This window comes from Desmodus rotundus, chromosome 11 (assembly GCF_022682495.2).
Source record: "Desmodus rotundus isolate HL8 chromosome 11, HLdesRot8A.1, whole genome shotgun sequence".
Lineage (NCBI taxonomy): Eukaryota > Metazoa > Chordata > Mammalia > Chiroptera > Phyllostomidae > Desmodus > Desmodus rotundus.
In genome coordinates, this window is record NC_071397.1 from 89539269 (window position 1) to 89565799 (window position 26531).

Consider the following 26531-nt stretch of genomic DNA (forward strand, 5'->3'; position numbering starts at 1 on the left):
AATCTACTTCAGGTTTGTGGTTCACTTTTAGCAAGATTACTTCATAGATGCTGCTGTTGGTCTCCTATCAGGTGGACTATTGTGTGACTGTCAGGTGTGAGTATGTGTGATATTAGCAGTTTGTGACACTCAAGGCCTGTATCTGTTACTGCAGAGTGGTGGCAAAATGGACAAGTTCTAATTCTAGACTTCCTTCCTTGTTTCTATTAGCTAGGCCACTTTAGTAAAGAGAGCTTTCCTCTCAGCTATCGTACTAGATTACACAGTAGTATAGTTCATATAGGAAAGGCAGGGTAAACACTTTGTTCTTTCTGTTTCAGTATTTACTCTAACGGGGTTGTTGGGTAGTAATCTTCAATTGTTACCAATTTGTTTTTAGTTTTAGTTTTACTCTGTATTCAAAGATTAAACCTATTTGATGTGCTTCAGTACATTGAAGTTACTGATTTTCAACTTATTTCAGTTTTGGTCAGTGAACCTCCTTTAGTTGGTTCCTGACTCCTTTGGGGAAGATAATAGTCTTGGATAGCTTCCTTGCTATCTGTTATAACAAAGTATGCCTATTAATTAGTGTATTTTTCTCCCAAACTTAGAATAAGATCTTTTTCTATGAAACTGTGGCTTATATCAGTGTGTAATAGTATCTGACCATAATTTGGATACAGGGGGTATTCGTGGTTTCCAGTTCAGTGAATGGGGCCAGGAAATGTGTAAATGGTTTTTCTTGTTTGTTTGTTTTTATGATAATAGGTGTCATGTCTTTGTATTGATGCTTTCAGTTACTCAAACAGCAGGCTAAATTTTATAAATATAGCAAGAATTGGAATACTTTATAAATGATTGTATATTATATTTGTAAACATAACCGAAAGGGAACTTCCTTTGTTTTCATAGCTGTATACTTTTCGTTTTTCATACTTTTAGTTAGTAAGCGCTGTTTGGCTCACTAATTAGTATCTTGAAATTATAAAAACAATATTTTAATATAGGAAGTTTTGACCTATAGACTTATTTTTTAAATCGATTATTTTATTTTATTTTTTATAAGTTAAAATAGTGATTTTGGCTTTAGCCATTTTCAGTGACAGTGACAGGGACTGGATTTACCCTCTTGCTTAAACAATATGTTGGAAAAATATATGTAACAATAGTTTTTATAAATGAGACAGCGGAAGTATAGAATAGGCATTCCTTAGAGGGAGGGGTACAAAAAAAGTGATCCCTTCAGTTGCCTTAGCTTATGGCCTAGAGTGATTTTTCCAGATCTCAATACATTAAGGAAGTCCAACAGTCTCCCTCTAATTGAGGAGACAGAGTTGGGAAACTGGGGAAGCTAAGATATCTGTAGCTTACACAGCAAGGTACCAGAGGCAGGGGAACTACCTAGAGAAGGAGTTTTAAAAGTCTGCAAGGAGCTCCCCACCCCGAGTCTTCAGTTGACTGCTGATAAGTGCACGAGTGTGAGACGCTTGGAAAAGATCTTCCGGAAAGGAGTAGGTAGAACAATTTCTATAGCACACACAAGACTGAGAATAATTCAGTTTCCCAGACAGTGGGGAAACCTTGTAATACATAGGGCATTAGGAAAAGTGCTCACAAAGGTATTACCTCAGTGGGGCCAAACTAGCTCTATGCTAAAGACTGGCCTGGCTAGCTTACCAAAGCTGAAAACCAAGCCTTGCAAAATCCAAACTGTTTCCAAGTAATAACTACGTTCCAGAAAATATTTTAAAAGAATGTAATAACCCACCATGAATTTCACAATGGCTAGCATCCAAATAAAACAAGCAAAGAAGCCAGAAAATATGATTCAAAATGTGAAGAAAGTGCCGTTAATAAAAAGACTCAGAAATTGACACATATTATAGAATCAGTAGACAAGACAAACACAGTCTGATGTCACATAAGGACTTTTGGTCAACGATGGCATATGTGGCGGTGGTATGCCATAGAGCCTGTGGGTGCAGTAGGCTGTACCACCTAGAGAAGCGTAAGTATACTGTATGCTCTTTGCACAACAGCTAGATCACCGAACGGCACATTTCTCAGAACGTATGCTCGTTGTTAAGTGGTGCATGTCTGTACAGGTATTCCTCACTGTTCAAAAGTTCACGTTACTTCACTTCTGCGAAAGGCCTACGTTAGCATAGTACTTTAACCAAAAGAAATCTGGAGAAGATTTTCACATTTATGAATAAAGGCAGAAAACAAAATTAGCAAGCATTCAGTGTGTGTTTTGCAGCAAGCCATTTAGAGACAGCGTAAATTCCAAGGAGTGAAGAGTGGCATTGCCAGGCTCCTTTCTGGGAACTACTCAGCCTTTCAGCTTCAAGCCACCATAGCTTTGAACTGTATCTGTGAGCTTCTGTGCTTTATCTTGATTTATTTTGTGTATTTGTTAGCAAGATGTGTCCTAAGGTATCAGAAAAGCTTAAGAGAGCTTGTTAAGGGTATTACACTTAGCATAAAACTGGATGTAATTAAAACATTTGGATTGGGATGAACAAAATAATGACATTGTGTATGCACTGAATTTTAAGTCTGGAAATGCTCAAAATTTTTAAATGTAAATGAATGGGAATTGCTTCTTCACTTTATGTCATTTTGACTTACAAAAGATTTCATAGAACTACTCTATTTTTAGATAGCAGAAAAAAACCTGTTATAGACTCTATTATATTCTAGAAGGTAAATGAATGCATGAACATGTTGAGGAAAGACATGGAAGACTTAAAAAATGCAAGTAGAATTTCTAGAGATCAAAAGTAAAATGTCTCAGGTGACAAATTCTCTGAATGGGTTTACCAAAAGATTTAATAATGCACTGTGGAAAACAGTATAGAGATACCTCAAAATATTGAACATGGATCTGCCTTTTGATCCAGGTATCCCACTTCCGGGGATATATTGGAAGAAACCCAGAACACAAATTCAAAAGAACTAAGCACCCCTGTGTTCCCTGCAGTGTTATTTACAATACCAAGATATGGAAGCAGCCCAAGTGCCCATCAATAATTGTTAAATGGACAAAACTATGGGATATTCAAAAAAAAATTTTATTGTTGTTCAGTTACAGTTGTCCTCATTTTCCCCCCATTATTCTCCCATCCTCCTCACCCCTACCTTCCATGTCCAGTCCTCCACCTCCCCTCCACCCCCTTTGTCCGTGAGTCCTTTATACATGTTCCTTGACCCTTCCCCTTTTTTCCCCCATTTCCCCCCCCTCCCCTGTAGTTACTGTCAGATTGTTCTTTATTTACAAGTCTCTGGTTCTGTTTTGTTCGCTTGTTTGTTTTCTTGATTAGGTTCCACTTGTAGCTGAGGTCCTATGGTATTTGTCTTTTACCACCTGTCTTACTTCACTTAGCATAATACTGTCCAATCCCATCCACGCTGTCGCAGAGGGTTGGACTTCCTTCTTTCTTTCTGCTGTGTAGTATTCCATCGTGTAAATGTACCATAGTTTTTTATCCACTCATTTACTGGTGGGCACTTAGGTTGCTTCCAGCACTTGGCTATTATAAATTGTGCTACTGTGAACATTGGGGTGTGTAGGTTCTTTTGAATGGGTGTTTCGGGATTCTTAGGGTATCACCCCAGCAATAGAATTGCTGGACCAAAAGACAGTTGCATTTTTAGTTTTTTTGAGGAAATTCCATACTGTTTTCCACAGTGGCTGCACCAGTCTGCATTCCCACCAACAGTGCACTAGGGTTCCCTTTTTTCCACATCCTCATCAGCACTTGTTTGTTGATTTGTTTATGATGGCCATTCTGACTGGTGTGAAGTGGTACCTCATTGTGGTTTTAATTTGCATTTCTCTGATGGCTAGTGATGCTGAGCATCCTTTCATATGTCTCTGGACCCTCTGTATGTCCTCCTTGGAGAAGTGTCTGCTCAGGTCCTTTGCCCATTTTCTAATTGGATTATTTGTCTTCCTGATGTGGAGTTGTGAGAGTTCTTTGTATATTTTGGAGATCAAAACCTTGTCTGAGGTATCATTGGCAAATATATTTTCCCATACGATTGATTTGAATAGGGACTAATCTTTAAAATAAAGCAATAACAGCATATACTCCCCACAATCCGATGTTTTATCATTTTGATTTGATAAATTTTGATAGCCTGTTTTTTCTTGAAAATTATTCTTCAAGATACACTCTTATTTGATAAGAATAGCAGAAAAATCATAGGTATTACTTTTGTCAAAGCCTAGTAATTAGATATTACTATTAAAAATGTATCAGATTAAGACAGTTCTTTTGTTTTTTAAGATTATCAAATATAAAAATACCATGAATTTCTGGGTCCATTAATTACTTCATGAGCTATATTGTGGTTAAAATATTTTTTGTGAGACACTGCATCTTTTGAAGAACTTTTGGAGTTGTATATACTTCTCCTTTGCAGCTTACGCCAATAGCTGTATCATCTCCCCTGCTTTGCTCTTCGCTTTTTTCTCTCTGTCTTGAATTCATCTTTTCCCACAACTTTTGTACATCTCTCATTTATTTATGCTCCTCTGCTTTCCATTTATTCTGCTCTTGAGCTCTCTTCTTACCGGTTTCTCTTAATTCATCTCTATTTATAGTTTTCCATTTTTTTAAAATCACATAACCTCTTAAGAATCTCCTGGAAATTTTATATTCTCTTGCAAAAAATCAAGCTGACTTACACACAAAATTCCTCAACCCCAAATAATGCTTTCTACTTTATATCTCATGTTCTTCTCCAGTGAATTATTGAGGTTTGCTCCTCCCCCATCTTTTAATTCTGAGCATGTGAGCATCTCAGCATACTGAGATTTGGTGTTCCCACCTTGCTAACATAAATTTCGACTTCATTTTCCAAAGAACACTAATGAATAAGTTCAATTGTATAAATTTACGTATCAATATATAATTTATATGTGGCATATATTATATACATATATTTTCTATATGTACATATCATAGTACATATATGCTATATAAGGATCTATAATAAATACTTATATAGGCTATATGTACATGCATATGTAATATATGTAGTATTACATGTAATAACATTAGAGCCAAGAGTATTAGAAACAATGAGATCTTCTGCCAAGTTGAATTTGTATTTAGAAGATTGCAAAAATAATAGAAAAAACTTGTTCATGTTTATTGCATGTAAAGTTCATTTTGTTTTTTTCTTTAGTAGGGTATTTTTCTCACCGTTATCCCGAATAATTGTAAATTAGTGCTTATTTTTGGAATGTTTAATAATTTAATATCTTAAATAAAAGGTACTTTTAAATATATGTTGTTTTCTTTGGCAAATGGGAAATACTAGTTTTCCACTTATAGTAATACATACTTATGAAAATGTACATATTTTTATATATAAGACTAGAATTTTTTTACTTATAGGTTCTAGACAATACTTGTAGACCTGTCTTTCATTTCCCTGATCACTTAAAAAAATAGATTTAAATGGCTTTGTGAATAAGCTTCTTAGCACTGCTCATATTTTGCAGAAATGGTTTATCTGTTAAGGGATTGCATATTTTAAGTTTGAGTTTGTGGAATGTCATATGTAACTTGGAAAAATCTATTACTGTTTTAAGATTTCATTTAGAATTTTTTAGATACTTTGAACCTAAAACATTGTGTTAAATATTGGCATTTAGAAAAATTCTTATTGTTTCTTATCCATTGTCATTTTAGTTTTTAAATCTGATCCATGATACCAAATTGTTTCATTTAACTTAAATTTATAAGCATTGAGGAACCCAAATGAGTGGACATAAATTAGATCATAGTAAATGTTGACTTTATACGTAAGCAGAACTTTTAAGTTTTAGTTGGGTACATGGTTTTTGTGCTGTACTCTACAATTCTCACACTCTAGTAAGGCAGCTTTTAAAGTCATTTGACTATTAAGAACTAGAAGTGTATCAGCTTGAGTTAAGAAGAGGTAATTTAAAGAACCTAGGAGAGTGATTAAAAATGTTTTTTACAGACAAAAAATTAAATATTAGAACAAAGAACTGAAGGGTAACATATTTGGTTATATAAAAATATTTCAGATCATTTTTAAGTGACTTAAGATGTAAAATAAATTCCTAGTCAGGAGAGGGTCTCTTCAGATTTTACAAATTGATTTACTACGAGAAATGCCTGACATGTTGTGAAGGCCAACCTGAGTTGTTTTTAATTGATCTTAATTCCACGTATACATTTTTGTTTTCTCAGAATTTTAGTTAGTTTTAAAATTTTGTCTATGTCAAAGCAACTAGTTTTTACATGGAATATTGGTTATAATTACTTACATGGTATATTATTTAGGTGTAGTTTATTCTAAGAAAGAATAAGAATACCTTTCATTTTCCTGAACTTATAATTCTATACACACGTACATATGCATACACATTTATCATTACTGTATCTTCCTTAGGCTGGTTCAGGGAATAAAGTAAGTAAAAAGAATTAAAATAGTGTCAGTATTAAGTTAAATCTTATTTGTATTGCAAGAGAGCTAAATTATTATGGGAATGTAAGGATACTATATTGTTTTCTGTTTGGGAGATGAAAAGTTATATGAAAATTAATTACAGTATCAATTGTGAACAGCTTGGTGCTTAAATAAGTTTTTGTTTTAAAAATAGATTTTGTCACCCCCTTTTTATAGGCTATTCACTCTGTGGCTTGGCATCATGAAGGAAAACAGTTTATTTGTAGTCATTCAGATGGCACCTTGACTATATGGAATGTGAGGTCCCCTGCCAAACCTGTACAGACAATCACTCCACATGGTAAGAATGTATCACTATCTAAATTGCAGTGGACAGTAAACTAATTTGTATATGCATATGGGTTTGTTTTTCGGGGGGGGGGGGGGGAGGTGGGGATAAGGATGAGTCTCTAATTTTAATGGCATTAAAAATAATTACACATATAGAAATAGTATGTAATAATCATGTAATAGAATCTCACATTATATTTGCAGTTGAAATAGCAACTTTGAACTTTGAGAAAAGGAAAGTTAAATTATCTTTTGAATATTGTTTCACTAGTAGTTCAAAAGTGAATAACTTTGTGCATAGGACTATAGGACTGGCTTTCAGCTTTAGTCATCTTAAAGTCATCAGTTTGCAAGTTGCTAATGAATATATAATAGTTTTTTGACATACTTGGAATTCTGCAGAAGGAATTTTATACATTAGAACCCCCAGTTACCCCAAGTTTGATGATTCACTAGGAAAACTCACAGGATTCAGCAAAAATGGTGCAAAGTGAAACCAGTAAATGGAAAAGGCATGTGGGGTGAAATCTGGGGGGAACCATGCTCCAAGGATCCAAGTCCTCTCCCAGTGGGCTCACACAGGACACACTTAATTCCCCTAGCAATGCGTTAGTACCACATGTCTGAAATGCTTTCTCCCAGGGAGGCTCACCTGAGTTCGGTTGTCTGGAGTTTTTATGGAGGCAGTTTGTAGGCACCTTCTGCTTCAGCCCGTGACAAAATCCTGGACTCCCCCAAGGAAGGCAGGGATCCTTCGAAAACCGCATTGTTTGTACAGACAGCTTAGGCACAGTGAGCCACCCTGCCGTCTCAAAGCCAGCTTACCAGATGCCAACCAAGAGCTGAATTTTCAAGCCCACCTTTCCAGAGCTAGCAGTCTCAGGCCTGCTGTGTTAACTCTTTTCTGCACAAGTGGTATTTACAAAACATAAAAAAAGCTTTTATTAGAGAATTTGTTAAAAATAGGTTATGAAGGCCTTTTTTGAGTTTTGAGTGGAGCCTAGGAATTTGTGTGTCTTTATTAATCTGCATTCTACAATCCCACCTTAAAAAGTTCTTACCCAGCAAATTCAGGGAAGTCGCATTAATGAAACTGTTCTTTAAAATGGTAGTATGTTGAAGAATATCCTTGTAGCTATTGCTAGTATTTCATTGCTTGCTTTAAAATATGAATGCCTACTTTTTAAAAAAATCAGTACATTCTGAAATATTGCAGTGTAGAAATTAAACAGTAAAATTTAAAACTTATTTCATCTATCTGTGGCAGTATGGGCTTTTAGACTTGTCTGCTTTCTGGTAAAAATAACAATTCTTGAAGCCCAGTATTTTGATATACTTTACCACTGCTTTGTGGCAGCAGCATCTTTCTGGACAAGTGTATATGTTAAATTTGCTACAGATCTATTTGTGCATTTGTCTAGGGGCGAGCCCTGATGGTAGTAGGTTCCATTGTTCCTTAATACAGTTTTTTCCTCCTTCTCTTACTGCCTAGGTCCCCAGTCTTGGTAGTACCCCTGAGAATTCTCATAAATCTTAGGATCCCAATCCCACTGCAACCTGGTAATCCAGAAAACCAAAAAAGTAGATGATTAGTTTAGAAACCTGTTAGATCTAGAAGAAAGTGAAACTAGTATTGAAAATAGTAAAAATACTTAGTATTAATTTTTCAGTTTTAAGCTTATCTAATTTTTTTTGTATTATACAAAAATATTTTTTGAACCATTTGAGAGGAAGTTGTCAAATTACTCCCCATTCACCCTCAAATATTCTAGTATCTCTTTCTTACACACAAGGACATTTTCCTGTATCACTGCTATATGCCTTTTATCAAAAGAGTCTATATGTAAATTAGATTTAGTAGTCATGTTTCTTCAGTTTTCTTCAATCTGGAACAGGTTTTGAGCCTTTTCTTAACTTTCATAACTGACAGAATTCAAATATTATAGGTCAGTTATTGTATGAAATGTAACTCACTTTGGTTTGTCTGATGTTCCACCCTGATCAGATTTAGGTTGCACATTTTTGGCAGGACTGTCCCAAAAGGATCGATGTGTTCTTTTTGTGTCCTTTCAAGTGGAACTTGTATTTGATTTGTCCCACATTGGTATGAACTTCTGATTAAACTTCTACCTACTAGGTCTCTCCATTGCAACAGTATTGTTTATCCCTTTGAAATATTAATAAGTATTTTTGATTTATATTTGTAATCAATAAGTACTTTGATTTGAAGGAGTACTTTGGGCCTATAAACATACTATTCCTCATCAAACTTTACCCTCTGATTTTCGTGTCTGGTGATGTTTCTTGGCTGAATCAATTATTACTGCGATGGTTGCCAAATGGAGATTTCCTATTTAACCTTGATCCTACTTTTATACTGAGAACTTACCTCTTGAGAGCCAACTTTTAGGGATGGCATAAATAAGTTTCTATAGAGTTTATAATATCTTAGCAAAAAAGAGTCATTAGCTAAAATTATTTTTAAATAAATAAGACAATGAATATTTATTTAATGTTTTTTAATATAAGAATCAAAACAAAATGTAAGTAAAGAAAAATTTTTCTGTGGCCGGTGTTTAAAAGGTAGAATGGCATTTGTTGTAAAGGATAGCAGTCTAAAAATGTAGATGACCAGAAGTAGTTTTATTTATAAAATATGAAATATCTCCAATAGTAGTAATGTTTACTGCTTATTGCTAGTGGTAGGTAAACTACCAAAGTTAAATTTATGTTGATAGCTGAGTTCCATGGCAAAACTAATGCATTTTTTTACATTAAAGTACGAAAATGCTTTATACCATAATAAAGTATTATATATGCCATATTTGTTGTATATAACTTTCAGTATGCTAAATGTGTGACTTGATGGATCAAAATTTAGATTTTTTTCCCTCATTACTATTACTAAATTTAGGGTTTTTTCCTCAATAATTAAAGTGTTGTCTCTTGCCCTTACTTTCTAGCAAACAGTTATGGTAAATTACTTTAAAAGTACTAGACTCTCAAAATTTTGCCTAGGTTGGGTTATTTTTTCATGTTTAAACCCATTTAATGGTTCAGTATCTTATTCTTAAAAAACATTTGTAAGTGTTACCTTGATAACCAGGAACTGATTGAACTTTAGGATTCCTACCAGTATGATGTTTAGTGTTAAGAATACCTTAATATGTCCTGAAGAATCTGTTTAGAAAACATAATGCCACACCAGCCTGACGTGGCGTTCTGAAGCCAGCAGATGTGGTTAAGCACTGATTCCAGTTGCTGACTCTGTGACTTTGGGAAGTCACTTAACTTCTGAACCTAAGCATTCTCATTTAAACATAGAAGTACTAATTAAAGTGAAATTACCTGCAAATTGAGATGTACTGTGTATATGATTACAGAAAATATAAATCTGAAAATGTTATTTACTTGGTGAGGTGGGACCAAAAGAGTTAGAGTAGTATTCTCCAAAATGCATTTCGCAAATACTAATTTTTTAAATATTTATTATTTATATTGGTTTGTATATTTAATATTTATTTTATGTGGCTTTCCCAGACTTAGCTGACTTTAGTATCTTTTATTCACAGAATATCTTGTGGTTCTCTAGTGTTCCATAACATAACTTAGAGAAGTGGTGGCCTCGTGCTGGGCCTGTAATTTGGTTGTGAGACAGTTCTCCAGATCCGCTGGTTATGTTCAGTCATTAGCCTTGGGTGACATCCTTCACTGCTGAAGTTGTTGATAGTGGACTCCTACTCCGAGGGATGTAGCAGTTATTTAGATAGTGGTGGTAAAATGACCAGTAAAGGAGAATAATTTGAATTCATTTAAGAATTTTCTGATACAATATAGGATAATTTTACTGTATGTATCAGAATGGTAGATAGTATTATTTTTTTGGAAAGCCTCCATTTCTGTGTCTGAAATTACTCAACATGATTTTTTATTAACCAAAACAGATAATAAAAAATGATAGCTCCCTTTAATCTAGTTTTTTTTATGATTATCAAAGAACATTTTCTGGCAGTCAGACAACCTGGAACATAATTCTAGCTTTGCTTTATATGAAAAACCTTGTGGAGATAATTACTGTTCTCTGGGACTGAGTTTTATCATATGTACAATGGCAGGGTGGAATGAGGTATAAAGCGTGGTGCATGTGAGGAAATTAAGCCAGATTTGGTCCCATATGGGCGGGGTGGAAATCTGTAGTTATGTATGCAGAGTCTAGAGGGCAAGCTCTGCTTCTGTTTCCCTCCTGCGACAGATGGGCTTCCATTGTTTAGGGGGAAGAAATTTGGCGGTTCTGGCAAGGCTCACGTGCAGTCATCGTGGCGAAGCCAGTTGCTGGCCCGAAGTCCCCCAGAATCTGCCCTGGAAATGTGCACGTGTGTGCTGTGTTGCAGAGTAGCTTTGATTCCCAAAGGAAATGGAGATGTTAGATGGACAGAATTAATAGGTGACCACTATAGGTAATGAGATTTTAAAATTTAGTTTCCAGAGCTTTTTCATCAGTATAATCAATACATGTATTAAGGAATAAACCATGATTGGGGAACTTTTATCAAGTGTTGCTGAAGGAAAAATAAAATCAAAGGTTACATAAATAAAAGTCATTTTAATATTTTAGGATGTGACTTACAAATAATTCTATTAATCATCTTTTAAGAATCACCCAAAGCATAAAAATTCAATAAATAATAAAACCATACTTTAGTTCCTTATATAATTCATTGCAAAATTCACCCCAGTTTGTATATTTGAAAGGGCCTACCAAACTCCATAGGATATACTCAAAATAAGACTTTTATTTAAAAGCAGAGGATGCAGTCTCGCAGGAGAGAGAGAATGCAGGCGAGCGTTCTGACAGGTGCCCCACGTGCAAGCTCCTGTGAGTACTTCCGTGCACACGGATTGTGCCGAGGTTCCTTGCTCCAGCCACAAGATCTGACTTCTGGGAATGCAGAGAGAAACTCTCAGGGAGGCCCTTTAAATGATCCAAGGGTGTCAAACTCATTTTCACCGGGGGCCACATCAGCCTCATAGTTGCCTTCAAAGAACCGAATGTAATTTCAACTGCTTAACAGTTAAGGGGTCGTTACATTTATACAGTCCTAAAATTATTTCAGATAATCCATTCTCACCAGGCCAGTTAAGCCAGCTGCCAACCTTCCATAAAGCTACTACGCTGGGATCACCAGAGAAGTTTGGGAAATTTTGGACATTGAACAAGCACATCATAAATCCCCCTGCCTTTAACCAAGAGTCAAAATCAAATATATGTGTGTGTGTCCAGTCCAGTCGTAAATCAGCTCTCTCACACTCATAAGGAAAAATACGCTCTTCATTTCAGACTAATACTATGAACAGTGTTATTCTCCAGTTTGAATCATTTATTTCTTAGAACATCACTGTTCAGTAGAAATATAATGTGAGCTGTATGTATAATTTTTAAATTTACTAGTAATAGTAGTAAAAACAAAATTAATTTTAATAATAAATTTTATTTAATCCAAAATATGCAAAATATTGTCATTTCAACATGTAATCAACATACAAAATTGAAGTATTTTACATTCTTTTTTGTACTCTTTGAAACCTAGTGTGCATTTTATACTTAAAACACCTTAGCTTGGACTAGCTACATTTCAAGTGCTTAGTGGTCATGTGTGAGTGGTGGCTCCCATACCGGACACCCAGCTCCAGACTAAGAACATAACTGCTCTTAACCAGCTGTATCTGTTAGAAAATGTGTTCTGCGTACTAAACGCAAAATTAAAAACTTAGGAAGCACTTGTTCTTGTCAGTGTTCCTCACTTGTTCTTAATACGTCTTCATTCATTCATTCAACAGACGTTTATTGATCACTCCTATGTAGCAGCATTTCAGTACTGGATCTGTGCTGCCCTTGAAGAACTCACAGTCCAGGGAATGAAAATGATCTCTGAACTGACAGCTATATGACATTATGATAAGTGCTGAATTTCGCAAATTCAGGTTACATGAGCTTGATCATAAAGGATGAGTGGGGTGTCATGAGACAAAATAAGAACATAAAAGGTCATTTTAGTCAGAAGGTACAAAGACATAACCAAAAACACAGTGTTCTTGGAAAACTGCAAATAGTTTAATATGACCAGAGTTTAAACTTCCTGTGGGCACAAAGACAGAAACTCATACCAAGGCATGAATGTACGTCATAATATGCTAAAGAGTTTGACTCTCATGATGGGGACCGGCCTTAGAAATGATTTGCCATGAGAAGCATGGTAGAATATCGGGTGAGCTGGGGGCAGAATGGGGGGCTGGCTAGGGAGCCGTTGCATTAGTAAGCAGTAAATAATGGAGACTTCATTTGTGACAGCAAATAGGAAGAACTGGATATATGTGGATAAAATTTTCGTATTAGAAGCAGTAGGACTTGGACCGATTGAGTCATTGTAGCCGGTTGATTTATGGGAGTGGGACACAGGGCATAGTAAGAGACAAGAAGAAATCATATGTGATGTGGAGATTTCTGTGATTTATCAAGTGGAGTTTTATAATTAACCTGAACTTTCAACAATGTACCAAGGTAATTCACAAGTAGTTAAAAGAACAAGCACAGGTGACACCTAGTGGGGAAATTTGGTGATCTTGTAAACATCCTTTAAATAAAATCTTGGCTAGTGCCTTCTTACTAGATTTGATTTAGAAAATGGTTAATCTTGGGTTACTGATGAATAAATTAACCTTTCTGGAACATAAGCAATAATAGATAAAATAATTTGTAAAACCTCAGTTAAAAAAAACCGGAATGCAGATCAAAATGACAGATTTCCAAGCAAGATTAATGAAGAAAGATCACTGGAAATCTGCAACATTTTGATTTACAGAGATAATGAAACTACCCTGTTAGTATTCTAGCAGGGGGTGGGAAAAAGTTAACTTAGAAAGAAGTAAAAATTATACTGCTTTAAACTTTATTGAAGTTTAAATGCTCGACACAATACAGCAATATCAAAAGACATTGAGCAAGACAAAAGTTAAGAATATTGTATCTAGCCAGGTTTTATGAAAGATATATAATCTCAAATTTAAGAAATGTCTAGAAAATGTAACACTTGATGTCATTCTTTAAAAATTGTTCTAGCCATTGAAAGATTACCAGCGAATATTGAAATAAGTTAAATTGAGTTATATCTGAATCATTGTTTTACTTCATTAAAAATACATAACTAATTTTTTAAATACCATATTTTTCAGACTATGGTGCACTTTCCCCCCCCCAAATTTTGGAGGAAAAGAGGGGTGCATCTTACAGTCTGAATGTAGCTTACCTGGCTCGCGGGGGGGCGGTGGTGGTGGAGCAGAGTCACAGGAGGCAGGAGCAGGACCACATTTTTTGCTTCAAATTTTTTTTCCCTATTTTCCTCCTCTAAAGCCTAGGTGCATCGTACGGTCCGATGTGTCATATAGTTTGAAAAATACAGTAAATGTAAAATTTGCATCCGTAATTTCAAATTATAACAATCTGATACTCCCATTAGAACTTTGTTTGGTAGAAGATAAAGTCTGGTGCTGGCCTTCTTCGGAGCAAACATTTACGTGCTTTACTGTGGAAGGTCCTGTGCCTCTGAACAGATGGAAGTAGAGGTTGAAATTCTTACTTGGTTCCTTGTACAGCATGAGGGAAGACTTTTCAGAATTAAACCTCCTTTTTCCCATAACTTTCTTTTTTCCTCAATTCCTTTTTCCACTTCAACCATCTGATCTCTCCCACAGCAGTCCTTTCTAGTACCTTGTTCTGGCGTTCTACTTACCCGTATCACTAGTCACCTCTTGGTTCTTCTATTATATTGGGATGACAGAGGTTCAGGATTCCACTCCACAGTCAGTTCTGTATAAAGAGGCAAAGAAGTGGTCCCCTAGGATCTGGATTTTCTTAATCCACTGTACTTCGGGAAAATCTCCCATGTTATCTGGCATAGCCTAATTCCTTCATTTTAATGGCCGTGTAATAGCCAATTGCTTTTTTAACAGTTTTTCACAATTTATTCAGCAATTCCAAATTAATGGGCATTCACTTTGTTTTCGGTTCTTGATCACTACAAATTATGCTGCCATTACCATCCTGAACATACTCATAGGAATTGGTTCTTTTGTACTTCTATTTTAATAAATGTTCTCAAACTGCCTTCAAAGAAGGCCGTATCCTTCACATTTCTACTTTCATGTATGAGTTCCAGTCTTTCGGTTTTCCTGCCAGCAGTAGGTATTATATAGATCATTTAATTTTTTTAACTTCCTTTTTGCTCAAGGTCTCGAAGTCCTCCAGAGATGAGTGACTGGGATCTTGACCTTCGCCTTTCCCAGGTCTTTCTGGGTCGTGTACAGAGCCTTGCACGTGTGTGCAGCCTCTTAGATCCCCAGGAATATGTCTGGTTCTTCTGGGTTTTATTTTAAATTCCTGCCCAGGCTCTTACTTGTTTCAACTGGAACCACAGCCTTCGGGAGCTAGATATTGCCAGCAGATTGCTATTAATTCTGTGATGCCTGATGGTAGGGCCTTTTGCCTCCCTGAGCTGATGTCTGTGTCAAGTGAAATCACCACAACACCTTGAGAATATAGTTTTCCAGGGATCTCCATATTGGGACAAAATATTTTGATTGTGCTCTAGGGAAACTGGTTTTAATAGAACTGCAAAAAGAAATTCAGTCCCCTATGTTGGCTCATACCTTTTCTTATCTCTGCCTGGACACCGAGCTGGGAGTGCAGGGGATGGGAGGAGCCTTCCATTAAAATGTTCCAGTCTTCCTTGTCTCTGGGTGCAGTTGTTTTTCTTGGGTATACAGTGTGCCACTCCTTTTGTGGGTATTGTGGCTTTTGTTAATTTCTAGCATTTTGAAGTGTTTAACTTGTTTTGCTATTTCTTTTTTTGTGGGAAAGCAAGTTCACCAAGATCCTTGCTGTGTCATTCTGGAAGTTAATCTCAGTTCCTAGTTTCCTTAGCTATTCGTAGGCATTGACTCCAGAACATGAACTTTAAGGTCATTTCATTGAAGTCCAAGAAAAGCTATTGGGATTCTAATTATACATTAAATTCGTAAGTTAATTTTAGAAGAACTGACATTTCGGGATTTTAAGTTTTCTTGAAAACATGACAAGACTGATAGACTTGATTATTTAAATGCATACATTTTTAAATGTTCAATGTTTAAAAATTGCAAAGAATTTAATCACCGATGATACTAGGGAAATATTAGACACAATGTTAAAGAGCTTTGAATATTAAATTTATTTTTAAATATAGAGAAGATTACATACAAGCATGAGTAAAGGATATAAGCTATTTTTCAAAGAAGAAATACATATGACCAGTAAGCCTAAGAATATTTAGCGAATAAAAAATACAAATTAAAATAAGATAACCATTCCACCCATCAAACTAGAAAAAAAAATAGTGTTCGGGTAAGGTGTGGCAAAATACTTAACATTACTGATGGAAGTATAAATTGGTTCAGTCTTTCTGGGGTACAGTTCTACCCAGATGTCCCTTTTTTTAGGAATTAATTCAAAGGAAAAATTATTAATTATTCACTCATTAAACAGTTATTGAGCACCCACTGTGTGCCACCCACTGTCTGTCACCAGGTGCGCGTCAACAGAAAACACAGACACGCTGAAAAGCCGTTGCTCTCACGGGATGGGCTCTCTTGTTGGTGCAGCGAGCACACAGGGTACACGTAGAGTAGAATGAGATAGGTACTGTGGGGGTGCGGAAACTGGGAGGGAAGACAAGTGTTGGGGTTAGAGGTGTATGTTTGGGATAAAAAAAAAGTAGTGTTTGAGTTGACTAATCTCTAACAAATGGGCGTAGATGTCTTATTTTCTTTATATTTTTCAGAGTTGTTTTTACAATGAACATATAGAAGTAGATAATAGAAATCAGCATTTTTAAACTAATCTAATATTTTTGACAGTATGAGTCCCTGACACGTTTTATAGAGGTTGGTGTATTTTAGCAGCCTTCTAGATATTACAGTGGATGAATCTTACTTTAAGAGAATAAATATAAATGAATTTATTAGCATGGGGTTTAATTTTGTAGCATGTCACACTTGGGTAAAAATCTAATTTATATTTATTTTTTTCAAATTTAGCTATGTTAAAACATGAATTCATTTAGCAAATTAAAATTTTATTTTGCTCATCTGCAATTAAGAATACTGAGAAGACTATCAATTTACCTTACTAAAATTATATTGCATAAATGTTACAAAGTTATTCTTTTTATTTACTTTTCAGCACTGAATTTCAAGAAGTAAATTTACTTGATTACTTTAAATATTTTGTATTAACTACTTCTATCAGAATCACTTTTATTGTTTCATGGTGGATTTCATTATATTTCACTTTCATTTTATAAACTATCAATGTAAGAATTTAGAGTAACTTAGAATTTTAGAATTTAATGCAGGAAAATATATTTTAGGAAAGCAGTTAAAGGATGGGAAGAAGCCAGAACCATGCAAACCTATCCTCAAGGTGGAGTTCAAAACGACTAGATCTGGGTAAGATTTTACTTCGTTGCCAATATTCGTTGTATATAACTGCTCAAATAGCACTGAAGGCTATTCTATCATTATTTTTGAAGGCTTACTTTAGAAAGGCCTAGCCTAGTCTTAAATTTTATGCTTTATTAACTAACTAACTCAAATTGGTAAATTTAGGGTAAAATACTTCTAAGTTCTCTCTGTATTTAGCAGTTTTGCTGTATATCCTTGGAATGTTTGAATTATTTTCTTGTCAAGCTTCATACATTCTGTTAGATTAGTCTTCAGTTAACATGGAGTTCATTTGCTAGTATAAACTGTGAAGTAGCAATGAAGAAAAAGTGATTTTAAAATTAACCTATTTATACTATATATGTTAATTATGAAATTTTACATGTACTCTTCAAAAATTAAATCTCATAAGAGTATTTGGCAATACCAAAAATAAGTACACTTTACTATTAAAGGAAGTTAATTCTATTTGAAGATATTGATTGCCTTTATTAATTAGATATAAAAATTATATGGTTTTTACACTTTATATATCTTACATATACTTTTGTGTACACCAAATGTTATATTTAAAATATAATTTAGGAAACAAATTTTTAAAATTTCTAAATGTCTCTTTTTTTAATTCCACATCTCTTTAAACTCTAAAGGAGTTCTTTTGTTTATGTTCTAGTTTCCCAGAAAAAGCACGTGGTTTTATTTACGATAGCTGTGTAAGAGAGTGGACTTACATGGTCTATACAGTCCAGTGGGCCTCAGACTGTGGTCCCTGGGCAGCAGCATTAGCTGAGAACTGTAATTAGAGATGCGGATTCTCGGACTCTACACTAGACTACGGAATCAGCAGCTCTGTCTGGTGGTAGAGGCAAGCAGTCTGTGCTTTACTAGACTTACAGGGTGCACGTTAAAGTTCAGAGCAACTGCTGTATTTTTTTGTATACCAGCTTACAACCACTGGTTAGTATAACTGGCCTGCTTCCCTTTTTAATCTATTCTTCAAATCTCAGTTAACTCAGCCCTATTATTTGGCAAAAGACACTAGACTGAAGAATCATTGAAATTTATACTTTTCCGCCCTTGATCCTCTTTAGTCTTGCTCTGGGATCTATCAGTTATACTGTGTTCAGACAATAGGTAGAGTGACTTCCAAGAGTAATAGCTTTGATTTAATTGACTATGGCATCCCTTACTGTGTGACCTTTGACCCTCTTTTGACTTCTTTGTGCTTCAGTTTCCTCATTGATGACAGGAATGTGATAATAGGTCAGGAGGTGGTTGTGATGTGAATACATAATTGAGGTAATTATGTATTTCAAACATTTCACACAATGCCTGGCACAAAATAAACTTTCTATAAATGATTGCCCTTATTTTATTAGGAAGCCTACTACTAGCAATTTTTTTTTTACTTGCTATAGTTGTCCAATGGCAAAGGAATGTAAATAGTAAAAGCATGGCAGCAAAAAAAAAAAAAAAAAAAAAAGCAGGGGGTGGGGTATGAAACAAAAAACTCGGTATTTGTAATACAACGTAAAATGAATCATCTAAACATTTAAACTAACAGTCCTAATTATCTTTTGAATTATCTGTTCATTTTAACACATTGACTGGCAATAAAAGTGAAAATCCTGGGAAACTTTCTTCCCCCTCTTTTTGTTCCCATTTTCACTCCTATATGATGGTAATATTTATGAGTTCTGGTTTTCTTACAGAATAGCAGCAATACTTTTCTTTTCATAAGATCAGAAATGAAAAAAAGCCTCACTGTTTTATATGCATTTGTAGATTCTATAAAATAGATCAATAAGATTCCTTTTTTGTAGCAGTCTTCTCCAGCTTTCCCTTTTTTTCCCCACCTGGGATAGGACATTCATAAATTGAGTGGGTTCTTTTTCTCAATCCATGGCCCCTTTCCTTGACATAGATCCCCAGAATTCTGATGTGTAGCCAATATTGAGAACTAGCCCCTTGCACCTAGAGCAGGTAAATTAAGCTAGACAGCTCTCACCTTTTTCCTGTCCCTAGCAGGTGTCTTGGGCAGAGGCCAACAGAAGGTGTTCTGTTAGTTCCTGTTGACAAATCACCTAAGTTTATTAGAAGAGCCATCCTTCCCTCCTCAGATTCTTCTGCATTTTCTTCTCTTTACCTAGAAATCATTCCAGGCAAGATTGCCTCTCTCCTTTGTAGCTCAGCATAAATGTCACTACTCTCAGGATGTCCTTTGTAGCTACGTTGACTAGGTTGGGTCCCCCAGTAGTATACTCTCAGAGCATGCTTTATTGTTCCTTTCTAGAACTTATACTTGTCACTAATGGTGAAATTGTTTGTTTAAAGTATATCCTCAGCTCACTGAAAGTAGGGGACATAACTGTCTCACTTCTAATTGTCCAGCTCCCAGCATAGTGTTACTGAGTGGAGAACGAAAATGATAGGCTGGTGTGTAGAAAAACAGCCGTAAAAAATTATCTGTTACCTGTTAATGACAAAAGCACAGTGTAACTGAGGCAGGCACAGGTCAACTCTGACCAAAAATGGAATCAACTTGTATTTTCTAATAAAATAAAGTGTGCATTATACCAGGAGAGTTCAGACATAGGGATCAGTGGCAATATCATTAATATAGCTTTTAATAGCACTGTTATTAAAGATAATGGCAGTATTCTTTAAATGCCTGTTCCTTTAAAAAAAAGTCAGAGTGTAAATGTTAAGTCAGTTCTGTTGAAGTGAAAGGAAAAAATGAATGGACTCAGGTGTCAAGTCCTGCAGGGAATGTTGCTTCTGCAAAGTGATTGAGAGAGTGAACTCCCAAGCTGGACCACCTGGGCCTGAATCCTGCCTCATCTCTTTGCTCATTGTGCAATATTGGGCAGATCGATTGAGCTTTCTGTGCCTGTTTCTTCTTCTGTGAGATGAGAACAATAGTATCTACCTCACAGAGTTGTTACGAAGATTAAACAAAGTTCTATAAACCACTTGGAACATACTATTTAAATCAGCTGTCTCACATATTGGTTTCAAAATAGCATTTGATAACCTCTAACAAACCTCTAAAACGTAGTTATTCTCTGATTTTTGCATTCAAAAACAGGTCTGTGAATGGCAAGGTTGACCAGACTTTATAATGAAGAACCTCACTAGTATTCTTCCCTAGATTGAGAAATACTGTGATTTAGGGCAGTGATGTTTGTCTTTGTTTTTTTGGACATCAGGTAATGGTGATCTATTAGTGGGCTGTGGAAAGAATTTTGTTGGTTGTGACCACTGACTTTGAACTTATAGATTACGATAGGAAATAGCAGAGTGCACTGTGTATTTCAAGGGTAAGTATTGGTTCATGAAACTTCCATTTAGTTGTGGACATTTATGTATCTGTGTATTGTAATATGAAGGAAAATGCATTGCTTTCGATGATTCATAATCATAATACTCAGAATCCCCTGATCAGTAGAAATAACCTAGGTTTTTGATTGTCAGACTGGGGTTCAAACGCCACTTCTTCCACTTTCTGTATTATCTTCGGCAAGTTGCTTGGCCTCACTGACCCTCTCTCCTCACCTCCATGAAATAAGAACAGTAATTCCAACTTCACACTATTGTTGGGAAGAACTAAACTATGATGTGTTTGACACATTGTAGGTATTTGATTAAATTCTAGCTCCTGTGCTCCTCTGCTTACATACTTTCTCTTCACTAGTAACTGCGTAAGAAGTTGTAGGCAGGGCCAGATTTTCTGCAGGATGTGACTCTGGATGGGTTCGAGTTTTCGGATGGTGCTCCATTGACCTTGCCGATCTGTACTACACATCATTGGAAGAGGTAGTTTCTCTCAAGAAATGGACCACCGTTAAAGAATCAGTAGTTTGGGGGGAAGCGTCTCTGCTAGGGAACCTGAAAGTATGTATTACCATAATTCAGTTTGGAGATTTAGTCACTTCAGAGAGTCATGACTAAGAGATTATCTCTTTTCATCATAACACCTGCTATGGCAAACCTCTCCTGCATGGAGCCAGAGAGGAAATATTTTAGACTTTCCAGCCATATGGGTTTCTGTTGCAACTGTTCAACTCTGCTGCTGTAGCCCAATAGCAGCCACAGACAATTCATAAATGAAGGAATGCAGCTGCGTTCCAATGAAACTTTATTTACAGACACTGAAATTTGAATTTCATATAATTTTCACGTGCCATGAAATACTATGCTTTTGTGTATTTTTTCAACTATTTAAAAATCTAGAAAGCGCCCTGGCTGTTGTGGCTCAGTGGATTGAGTGCTGGCCTGTGAACAAAGGGTCACCAATTCAATTCCTAGTCAGGGCACATGCCTGGGTTGCCGGCCAGGTCCCCAGTAAGGGGCACATGAGAGGCAACCACACATTGATGTTTTTCTTCTCTCTTTCTCCCTCCCTCCCCCTCTCTAAAAATAAATAAAATCTTTTTTTAAGAGTTCTTTCTTTTAAAAAAATCTAGAGAGCATTTTTAGTTTGTAGTACATGCAGAAACAGGGAGCCTACCATACCTTGATATGCACACACAATATATGTATTTAACATCAAGGAAAATTTTTGGGTTTTTGTATTTATTTCCCCCACCCTCTCTGGTGCCAGAGTATGTTTTCAAGTGGTTTAGAATATAAGGTGACTTTTTAAGCTTTAATTTTATATGTTAACTAAAAGCTTAGATGAATTACCTGTATAAGAATATGAAGCCCTGACTGGAGTGGCTCAGTTGGTTGGGTGTCCTCCTGCAAAACCAAAGATCATCTGTTCCATTCCTGGTCAGGTCAGGGGTCAGAGCACCAGCCTGTGAGCGTGTAGAAGAGGCAACTGATGGATGTTTCTCTCCCTCTCTTCCTCCTTCCCTTCCTCTCTCTCTAAAAATAAAATCTAAAAAAAAAAAAACATAAATAAACACAGACTATAATAAAAGCACAGGGTGTACATTTGTAATATTCTGGTTCTGAAAATATCTAGGTCTGTTTTAATAACACCTGCAAACTTGTTACCCCTGAGTTTTCTTTACTGTCCTGGTCCTTGCTTCCAATGAAAGAATCCTAACTTTCCGAAGCCCAAAGCAACCTCTGTACAAAGATTGTTTTTGCCCCGGAACACATGCTCACTGTCGTAGTGTTTTTTTTGTTTTGCTATAAATTGTTCTTTAATAGTGACATCTGTTTAACATGCTGTGCTTAGAACAGTGTTCTAAATGCTGTATGCATATTGATTTATTTAATCTTGGCAACAATCCTATGAGGCAGGTATTAATATCTCTGTCTTAACAGTTGAGAGCGTTGAAGCACAGAGGTTGAGTAACTTGCCCAAGGTCTTACAGCTCATCAGCTGAAGAGCCCAGGTTTAATTAAGTCTGTGCCTTTAACCACTCTACACTTCCTTTTTGATGAAACCTACTCTCTGTTCACATTAACCGCCAATCCCCAAGATCATACTTATACCCGCAGACCCCTCAGTAACAATTGCTTTGCTAAATTACCTGGTAAAAAACTGCAGATGAAGAAACTTTTCTCCAGTTCATTCACAGGTGTGCTGACCACCAAGAACAGTGTTTTGAACTCACAGGTTTAGTAACAGTTTTTACATCAGTAAATGTTTGTTTAGTCCTCCTTTTATCATTCATGGAATCTTTGCTCGCCTCTGTTTCTCATCACCAGTATATTAAAGTCAGCAAATATTTCATATTTGTTCTCTCTCCTTCATTCCAATTCTTGCTAAGCCATAGCAGCAAGAAGAGAAACTCATTTAGACAGCCTGCCTGCTTTCAGAAACAAAAGCAGTTTCCTTTTGTATTGTCTAAGCGAGTCTTATATCCTTTCTTGACACAAAAATAGTGTCTTATGTCTTGAATTCAAGACCCCTACTTAGATGGCTTGTTTTCCAAACACCAAGTAGAAAAAGTATTAGTAGGGGAAGTGAACATCCATTATTTGCTTACTGTATGCCAGGCATTCTGCTATGCAATTTGAATGCATTGTCTTTCAGAATTCTCATAACAGCACTGTAGAATGGGTACTTTTATTGTCTTCATGTAGATATTAAGTCATAGAGAGCTTAAGTTAAATTATCGTGCCCTAAGAAGTCACAGAGCTGGAATTTGAGCCCAAGTTGTCTCCAGAGCTGGAGTTCTTAATTGGTACCCTGAACATTCTCACAGTCAGTGTGGGCTAGGATAGAATTGTCCTAACGATTCATGAGTCTCTCAGTTTGCCGAGCACAGGAGTAGCTTTAAAATTTCCTAGTTTATCTGATCTTAAAGTTAACATTAATTAAATCATACTCAATACAAGTAATCCCACAAATGTGAACTGAGAGAGCTATCTATGCCTTTAGCAGGCTGGATAACTTAATGCAAGGGACCCTAGCTCCTCAGCGGACTAGCGAGCTTCATAGAGCACTTCTAGTCTACAAATTTAATGCTAAATTGATGACGTCTACATTACATTTTATGGTATCTCATTGGGTCATGGTAGTTGATCTTAACACTTGTTTAGGGAAAATCCACGAGATTTATATTTAACTGACCAATTGGTGAACATCTCTTTGAGCTTTTAGACTTAAAATTTCAAGTGCCTCATCAGGTAGCCCTCAGTGTTTTCATGTGAATATTCCTATGGTAGTCAGACATTATCAGTAGCTTTAGAGACATATCTAAGACCCTTCCAGATTTATCTTATCTTCGGTCTCTCAAAACCAGAACATTTCCTCCTAGTTTTATTCTTCAAACCCGATACTTAATTACAATTCACTTTCTTGATTTTAGGATAACACTTGACTTGAAATTCTGTCGTACATTTATGACATAATTCACGTAACCAGAAAGCCAAGGCTGCCAGGCTGAGAGCTGTCTTCTGACATGCGAATACCTCACGTGGTACCCGAGTGCACACTGTTTATTGAGTTTGGTCCAGGGCTGCGTCTCAGTCTAAAGTGCCAAGATCACTCTATTTTTAAAGCTTTTCCCTATATTAGTTTTTAATTCATTACTGCGAATTAAAACTGATAACACATATTTAATTAAGTCTACCGATATAAAAATATCTATTTTGAGATCTTCACAAGTTTCACTTCTTAACTGTGTTTGAAAGTAAGTGTCTGTTGAGCCCACAGAACGCATCCAGCCAGTGGTGATTGCTGAAATGGAGGCGACATTGCCTGAGTGTAAGAAAAATGAGCACGTACACAATGGTTTCCTGGTAGTTCAGAACCCTATGGAGCCAAGGCTCCCAGCACTGGCATTTTATCCTGAAATGTGCCAAAATAAAGAGGTAGAAAGGAGGACAAGTAGATTCTGAACAGGGCGGAGGGGAAAAAGGAAACAAAGAATATCATATCCTTGAAGTGTTTGTAGAGAGTAAGTTAAGTACTGCTTTAGAAAGACTGATTGGGATGACAACAAAAGGAAGAATAGGAGGTATACAAGATCTCTCTGGGAAAAGTCCAGGCATTGTTAATATAATGAGAACAGCTTTTCCCAGATCGATGTAACTTGGCAGCCAAGGAGAGTGGACTAGATCATGTTCGAACAATGATGACTTCACTTTACTAGTCAGTGGGGCAGAAGATGCCACTGAGTGAGCATGTGTACTGTGTGGCTGTTGCATTCAAAATGACTGAGTGAATAGAGCAAGCTGAGTCTGCATCAAATTTTGTGTTGAGCTTGAACATTTCTCCATGGAAACTATTTGGATGATTCAGAAGGCTGCAGCTGTGGCAACTGGTGATTGGCAGCTTCATCATGACAGTGTGCCCTCTCATACATCATGTCTCATGGAGAACTTTTTGGCAAAACATCAAATCACCATGGTGACTCAGCCCCCCTACAGCACAGATTTGGCACCCTGCGACTTCTGTCTTTCCCCAAAACTAAAATCACCTTTGAAAGGGAAGAGATTTCAGATGGTTGATTAGATTTAGGAAAATAAGACAGGGCAGCTGATGGTGATTGGAAGAGCTGTAAGGTCCCAAGGTGCCTACTTGGAAGAGGACTAAAGTGTCATTATCCTATGTACAATGTTTCTTGTATCTCATATCTACTTCAATAAATGTTTCTTTTTCATATTACATGGCTGGATGCCTTCTGGACAGACCAGACCTTGTATATTGTAGAAAGGATAATTTTTTTTAAAAAAAAAATTATTTTTTAGAAAGGAAAAGGGAGGGATAAAGAGAGAGAGAAACACCAGTGTGCGAGAGAACATCCATTGGTTGCCTCTCGCACACACCCAATCGGGGGACCTGGCCTGCAACCCAGGCATGTGCCCTGACTGAGAATTGAACCAGCAAACCTTTTGGTTTGCAGGCTGGCACTCAACCCATTGAGCCACACCAGCCAGGGAGAATTAATTTTTTAAGAGTACTTTATTAGCATCATTTCAAACATGATTCAGGATGTAGGGGCATTAAAAGAAAGGAAACAAAACCCGAAAATACCTATTTAGAACACGTATTCAGTGAATTCAGCATTAGCGCTAAGTAGCAATTATGTCTCACAGGAAGAGTAAGGCAGATTTGCGTTTTTACTTTAAATTAAGGAAGACCTCCATAGGACTAATGACAGAGAAAAGCAGAGCTCTTGGCGTCAGAGACACTAAGAATGAAAAGGGAACGATTTTGTAAGAAAGTTTTTGTTTTCACATGAATTTATTACAATACAGGAGATAACTTTATTTTTTAAACACTGAAGGCATTGTCACCTGATTATATGATCCAGATACATCCTTCTGGAAGCCTTTTTTGGCCACAGAACCAAAAGTCCTAGGATTAAGATAAGTTTCGGGTCCTGAAATGGAACATTGTAGTAGGTGAAGTAGAGGACAAGAAGAAAACGTGTAGTCGAGGGGCACAGGCTGCCTGAAGGGTGGGGGTGAGGGGAGAAGTAGATGGCGGAAGATGAGACTTCCCGGGCCCTGCTGCAAAGAGCAGCACTTAGTATAAGCACTTGTCGAGTAGCTTAATTTACATAGTTATTCCCGAGTGGCCCAGGAAGCAGAAACTTCTCCAGCCTAAAGTACATTTTAGCAGCACTTGTGGAATGTCAGATACGGAAGTGTCATTAGAAATTGGCAAAGTGTTTTAATAGAATTTCAGAGGAAAATTGTATTCCTTTAAAAACATAGAATTCATCCACAAGTATTGCATTAATCTCATTTTTACCACCATTAATATCGTTCTCTGAGTTGGTTTTGAAGTATCTAGGTTTGTAAAGAAGTTACATCATTTAATA

The 26531-nt window shown here is 36.2% G+C and overlaps 1 protein-coding gene across 6 annotated transcripts in view; it reads left to right on the top strand.

Annotated features, from left to right (window-relative positions):
- The window catches only part of STXBP5 (syntaxin binding protein 5), a 131701-nt gene that overhangs the window by 45091 nt on the left and 60079 nt on the right, over positions 1 to 26531 (top strand). For all 6 annotated transcript variants that reach the window (XM_024551946.3, XM_045188881.2, XM_045188883.2 and 3 more), the window contains exons 8-9: positions 6652 to 6775; positions 17226 to 17304. In XM_024551946.3, the coding sequence (XP_024407714.1) occupies positions 6652 to 6775; positions 17226 to 17304 (203 nt within the window). The remainder of the gene's footprint in view (positions 1 to 6651; positions 6776 to 17225; positions 17305 to 26531) is intronic.